General features: G+C 41.6%; 1 protein-coding gene across 1 annotated transcript in view; it reads left to right on the top strand.

Annotated features, from left to right (window-relative positions):
- LOC102826301 (succinate dehydrogenase cytochrome b560 subunit, mitochondrial-like) overlaps positions 1-6,873 on the top strand; it is a 15,739-nt gene extending 8,866 nt beyond the window's left edge. Inside the window, exon 3 of the mRNA XM_006835146.1 lies at positions 6,821-6,873. Within this exon, the coding sequence (XP_006835209.1) occupies positions 6,821-6,873 (53 nt within the window). The remainder of the gene's footprint in view (positions 1-6,820) is intronic.
- The last annotated feature ends 286 nt before the right edge of the window (positions 6,874-7,159 follow it).

Here is a 7,159-nt window from a genome sequence, read left to right as displayed (position 1 = left end):
GTAGCATGCTCAGGTTTTGCCTGCCCAGGTCTTTTCCCTGTTGGAGTCCTGCAGTCATTTGCCTTGGCACCTGGAGGGTTTAGGCAATGTGAATTCGCAAAGGGCACACACCATTTTATATGCTCTTGAGTGCATGGGTGTTGGTGAATCAGCCAAGTGAATTAGTGCCTTTTGCTTATTTGCGTTTTAGCATTTTAAAGTTCTAGGTAGGGCCATTCTCTGCTTGGGAATGGGAGGAGCTCAGGCCCAGAGAGGTAGGGCTTGTCCAAGATCATGGATCCATTCAACTCTATTCACATTTGTCCTGGAGGCTTATAGTTGATTGATCCTCTTCTCATCTTTGAGCTTCAAGAGCATTGTTTCCTGTCCTCTCCAGGGCAGCAGAATGGCTGGGCTGGAAGACCCCAATCATCCCAGACACTGGTGCAACTATGACAAAGTGGCCAGAGATGTCCCCAGGACAGTGACCCAAAATCATTGTAATGACCAGGCAGATGACTAGTGTCCCAGAAATAGAGGAGGGGACTGCTAGAAGAGGATACCAAAGAACTCACACTTTAGACACACAACAAGCCTATAACCTGCTGCTGCCTCCTTAGTCTCATCACTCCCCATCCATCCTTCTGCTCTAAAGAGCACCCTAAGCCCCCAATTCATTTGCCAACTTTCACATTTATAATTCAGTGATAATTGATTACGTTTTTCATGTTGTGTCACTATTACTGCTATCTTCATCCAAAACGTTCCACCATAAACTCAATGTCCCCTAAACAAAAACTCCCCTTCTCTTTTCTCTACTACCCCTGGAAACCATTAATAATCTTTAATTTCTATATATTTGATATTTCATATAAGTGATATCCTACAGTATTTGTCCTTCAGTATCTAATTGGCTTAACTAAGCATATTTTCAAGGTTCATCCATGTTGTGACTTACATCAGAACTTTATTTCTCTTCATGTTGATGTTGTCAAATGCCATGGAGTTGGCATTTCCAAAGAGCTTGTGGGTTTGAACCGTCGGCCTTGTGTTTGGCAGTCCAGTACTTATCCTACAGTGCCACCCCAGGACTCTTTATGGCTGCATCATATTTTATTGTTACCACATTTTGATTATTCATCATGGAACTCTGATAACATAGCGGTTACGAGTTGGGCTGCTAACCTCAAAGTCAGCAGTTTGAAACTACCAGCTGTTCAGCAGGAGAAAGATGAGGATTTCTGCTCCTGTAAAGAGTCAACCTGTATGCTGAGAAAATAATCCAAGAACCTGGGTTATATGAAGAAATTATATATCAGGATTGGTGGAAGACTCATTAACAACCTGCGATATGCAGATGATACAACCTTGATCGCTGAAAGTGAAGAGGACTTGAAACATTTACTGATGAAAATCAAAGAGCATAGACTTCAGTATAGATTACATCTCAATGTCAAGAAAACAAAAATCCTCACCACTGGACCAATAAACAACATTCTATCAACGGAGAAAAGATTGAAGTTGTCAAGGACTTCATTCTTCTTGGATCAACTATCAACACTCACAGAAGCAGCAGTCAAGAAGTCAAACGATATGTTGCATTAGGAAAATCTGCTACACAAGACCTTTTTAAAGTGTTGAAGAGCAAAGATGTCAGCTTAAGGACTAAGGTGCACCTGACCCAAGCCATGGTATTTTCAATAACCTCATATGTATGTGAAAGCTGGACAGTGAATAAGGAAGACAGTAGAAGAATTGATGCTTTTGAGTTGTGGTGTTGGAGGAGAATATTGAAAGAGCCATGACCTGCCAAAAGAACCAATAAATCCATTTTGGAAGAAGTGCAGCCAGAGTGCTCCTTGGAGGCCAAGATGGCCAACTTCGTCTCTCATATTTTGGACATATTGTAAGAAGGGACCAGTCACTGGAGCAGGATATCATATTAGGTAAGGTGAAGGGTCAGAGAAAAAGAGGAAGACCCCCAACGAGATGGATTGGTTAAGTGGTCGCATCAATGGACTCAAGTGTGGCAACAGTAGTGAGGTTGGCCCAGGATCGGGCAGTGTTTTGTTCTGCTGTGCATAAGGTAGCTATGGGTCGGTGGTACCAACTTGATGTCATCTAACAACAATAACGAACATTTACAGCCTCAGAAACCCTCTACAGGGTCACTATGAGTCAGAATCAACTCCATGGCACATAACCAATCACCACATCATTCATCATGGATGGACACTCTGGTTGTTTCCATCTTCTGGCTATCATGAAAAGTATTACAATGAATGCTGGTGTGCAGGTTTCTGTTGGCATGTCTGCCTTCATTTCTTCATCTAGGATTTGCATTGCTGAGTTATATGGTTATATATAAAAAGTCATATAACATTTTGAGATACTACCAAATTATTTTCCACAGCGGCTGCATCATTAAACATTCCCACCAAGGTACCAAGTTTTCTGAAACTTCACCAACTATTGTTAGTTTTCCTTTTCTTTTTTTTTCTTTTATATCATTGCCATTCTAATGGGGGTGAGGTGACATCTCACTGTGGGTTTGATTTGCATTTTTCTCATGGCTAATGATGTTGAGCATCTTTTCATATTCTTGTTGGCTATCTGAATGTCCTTTTCCTTGAACTGTCTGCTCAAGTCCTTTGCCCATTTTTTTTGACTTGATATCTTCTTGTTGTAAGCCTTTGCTGTTTATTTGACCTTGATGGTCTAGAAAATAATGTTGAGGTATCTGAGTTGGCCTTGAAGTGAACTATGTTTTCAATCTCCCCATCCTGACTCCAAGCTTTTCCAGGGAAGACACCTGTGTAGATGGTGTTGGGCACCTGGGTACCTGGCTGGGATTAGTGACACTGTGGGATAAGCACTGTACTGACAACCATAAGGTGGGCAGTTCAAACTCAATGGCTGCTCTTAAGAAACACTATACAGGGTCACTATGAGTTGGAACCCACTTGACAATGCTTAACAATACAACTGCTGGTTCAGTGGACTGAGCAGCCTGGGAACCAGATATATCAGTTTAGAGAAAGGGTGCCCACCCAGAGAGGGTATTTTTATCTCAGCTAGCTCTGGTCCGACCTGACACAGATCTCTCTTTGAAGAAACCTCCTACTTCAGGGAGTAGCTGTGGTCTCCTGGTCCTGGCCCACCTGCCCACCTGCCTCCCATGCACCCGAAAATCTTGTTCTCCTCTCTGACACTCTGTTCTTGTGTGGCTCCCTGAGCTAGACAGTTGGTAAAAATGCACATGTGAAGATGTCTTAATATTAAATATAATTAGATATTATACCACATGCAGGGCTGTATGATTAGTGAAATATATGATCATTAGTTATTAGATTAATGTGTCTACTTGTGTAACTGAAAGCCATTTGCAAGCCGAAATGAAATAGCTCAATTTGCCGTAATTGACTGATCTCCCAGAGAGAGAGTTGTACATTTGCTTATGTACAAGGCGATTTGTTCAGATGTCGCCCCAGATGCAAGACAAAGAGTAGGCTTTCGTTAAACCCTAAACTATGGGGCTGGTTCTGCCACTAGCTAGCTGGGGGCAGTGACCAGGTCATCCACAGGTATATCTGGGGGTTCCGCCAAATCCAAGTCTCTAAGTTGGGTCCCAGGTTTTCGTCTTGCTGAAGAGTTACTTTAGCCCAACTTCTTCAAGTGCCCCCCAAGGGAACATTGGCATCATGCTGGTCACAGACAAATTGAGCTGCCTGGTAGACACTTTTCCCTCACCCAGTCCCATTTTTCTTCCTGTTTGTGTGTATATTGGTTTCCAGGACAACTGAGCTGCAACTAACTAATAAAAACGATTGCAAAGTATTCTGCAAATAGAAGATACAACTGGAATACTTATGATTGTGGTTATGGTCTAATAATAACCAGATGCTAACGAGGGCGGTAAGAGATTAAATTAAAAATAGGCAAGCTGTTAGCAGGCAGAACTGGTTCACAGGGAGGGTGGCAGCTACCCAGCCTCCCTTCCCCCTGACCAGCAGGTACTACCTACTGCAGATGAGGTGGGGCTTCATTTTCCACCAGGAAGGAGTCAGGTGAGCACTAGTGAGGGAAGCAGGAGGAGCAAAGGGAGGAACAACAACCGATAAGTCAACAATTCCTTCCCCTGGGTAGCAGAACTCCGTTCTTGAAAAACATCTCCACAGTTCATTTGAATCCTCATATCCTTCTCAATGAGTGATTAAAGTGATATTCACCCCCATTCCACAGATAAGAAAATCAAGGCCCAGAAAAGTCTAACTTTAGGATCTTGGGCAGTTTGTTTTCCTCTCTGGATCCCAGTTCCCTTAGGAGCAAGAAGGTATGTTCACACTTCTGATTTCTATCATTAGAATCAGAATAACTCGTACCCTAATTTCTCTTCTAAAGATGTTTTCCCCTTTGCAGAGTGTTTAGTAATCAGTGCCTTGAAAAACAGCCTTAAGAGACTTTAAATGGAGGTTTCACTTGCCATTTTATTTATGAATCATGCAATCAATCAAATTAACAAGTATTTATTGAATATCTAATAGGAGCAGAATATGCTACTGCAAAAGAACAGAAAGCAGAAATTCAGGTTGTGGCCCTGTCCATACGAAGTTTCTGACCAAATATTGAATCCCAGTGCAACATACAATCACAGCTTTGTAATGCTGCAAGGGAGTAGGTGCCAAGTGTCAAGTGCAAGGCAGGATGAGGGCCTTCAGGGGAAAAGGTTCAGAAAAGGTGTCTGGGAAAGCCGGACAGGAGGAAGGCCAGAAATAGCTTGGATAAAATTTCCCCAGGCAGGACATTTGTGCAGCTATGTGTTCCCCTGTCCTGCCTCAGTCTCCCCACACCATTTGGTACCACCAGACACACTTTAAATTGTATTTATCCATCTTGCTTTTCTTCCCAACTACAACATAAACTCTGCAAGGTCAGAAATTTGGGTCTATTTGGTCCACTGCTGTATTATCATAATTTGGTATAATTTAGATGCTCAATGGAATCCGTATGACGCTGTAGGATAATGCACTGGACCGCAAGGTCTATTTGAACCACAAAGTCAGTGGTTTAAGCCCACTAGCCACTCGTTGGAAACCCTACCCAGGGTTGTTCTTAGTTGGGATCAACTCAACGGCACTTAACAACAACAACAGATGCTCAATAAATGATTGTTAAATAATTGAGTGCGTAAAGTTTACCTAGTGTCTGTCTTTCTACTCCTACTCTTCATCTCTTGCCTGGACAACTGCAGGAATCTCCTAGGAGGTCTCTCGCTCCAGAAATCCTGATCCTTTACTTGCCAATTCTTACGTATTTGTTTGTCCATGTTCTGTCCCTTACATTTATCCCAAGCTCCTTGAGAGCCAGATGCAATCTTTTCATTCAGCTAACATTTGTTAAGCACTTGCTAGGTATCAGGCACTGAACTGGGCACTGGAAACTCAAATGAGTAAGAAGAGCCACCACCCTCCAAACAATCACATTTGATAGCAATGAAAATAAAATTTAAAAGCAACAGCCTTCTAATACATGGCAGAAATACGCTACCAGACATTATTAAAAATACACAAGCAGTAAACAACAGATTGATGACTGGGACCTCCTAAAAACTGGGCACATATATGCATCAAAAGATTTTGCCAAAAGAGCCAAAAGGGAGCTCACAGACTGGGAAAATAATTGTTTGCAACAGTATGTCAGACAATGAACTAATCTCAAAAATTTATAGAAACCTACAACACCTATAGAAGAAAAAGACAGACAATCCAATAAACAAATGGGCCAGGACATGAACAGACAATTGACCAAGAAAGACATTCAGACAGCCAACAAATATATGAAGAATGTTCACGATCATTAGTCATTAGAGAGATGCAACTCAAAACAACAATGAGATATCAACTCATACCACATTAATAGCAAATTTCAAAAAACAAAACAAGAAATGCTGGTGAGTGTGTAAAATGGTTCTACATTGCTGGTGGGACTGTACAATGGTTCAGTCACTATGGACAACAGTATGGCACTTCCTCAGAAAGTTAGAAATAACGTATGACCCAGCAGCCACTCTATTTGGTCTATATCCACAAGAAATAAGAGTAAATACATACACACAGATGTTCATCACAGATTTTCACAATAGCAAAAGGGTGGAGATTACCTAAATGCCCAACAATGGAGGAATGGATAAACAAACTTTGGTACATACACACAATGGAATACTATGCAATGTTGAAGAATAACAATGAATCTGCAAAACACGTGGATGAACCTGGATGCTGAGTGAAATTAGTTAATCACAAAAGGACAAATATTGTATGAGACTAGTGGTTATGAATCAGACTGCGAATTGCAAGGTCAGCAGTTTGAAACTACCAGTTGTTCTGTGGGAGAAAGATGAGGCGTTCTGCTCCCGTAAAGATTTACAGCCTCGGAAACTCTGTACAGGGTCGCTATGAGTCAGAACCGACTCCATGGCACATAGCCACCACCGTCACAAAAACTCAAGAAAAGGTTTTCATACTAAAATAAACATTCTTTGATGTTTACCAGGGGTGGGAGGGAGAGGAGAGTAATTCACAGGCTAGAGGGTATATGGGGAGGGCAATATACAAGAAAGGTGAAGACAATATACAAGAAGAGGTAGGTTGGCATAAGATGGATGAAGTTAGGTGAAACAGTGAGGTAAGCAAAGGGCTAAGGGGGATAGAGGTAAATAGTGATATATACACAACCTTGGAACAACAGTGTTCTGTGGGTAGATGCATGGTCAGAGACGTCTAGGCATGAGTCAAAATGATTTGCACTCCGGTTTTGTTAAAATGCCCATTTGTGCCCACAGCTGATGACAACATTGAGCATAACGTGAAATTCTTCTGTCAAATAGACAAGTGACAGTAGATTATATGGCAAATCATTTGCAAATTAGCCATGGCTCTGCCTGTGAAATAATCCACGACAGACTTGGGTTACAAAAACTTTGTGCGTGATGGGTACCAAAACAGCTCATGGAAGAGCACAAACAGAAATGTTTGGACATCTGCAGGCAAAATGTGGACTGATATCCGAAGGAAGGTAAAAGTTTCTTTAAAATAATCGTTACTGGTGATGAGACATGGATTCGGAACTGACTCGATGGTACTTAGCAACAATATATATATATATATATATACACACCAGA

The sequence above is a fragment of the Chrysochloris asiatica genome, unplaced genomic scaffold (genome assembly GCF_000296735.1).
Source record: "Chrysochloris asiatica unplaced genomic scaffold, ChrAsi1.0 scaffold00015, whole genome shotgun sequence".
NCBI lineage: Eukaryota > Metazoa > Chordata > Mammalia > Afrosoricida > Chrysochloridae > Chrysochloris > Chrysochloris asiatica.
Note: the sequence above shows the minus strand (reverse complement) of the source record. Positions and strands in the feature narration are given on the sequence as shown.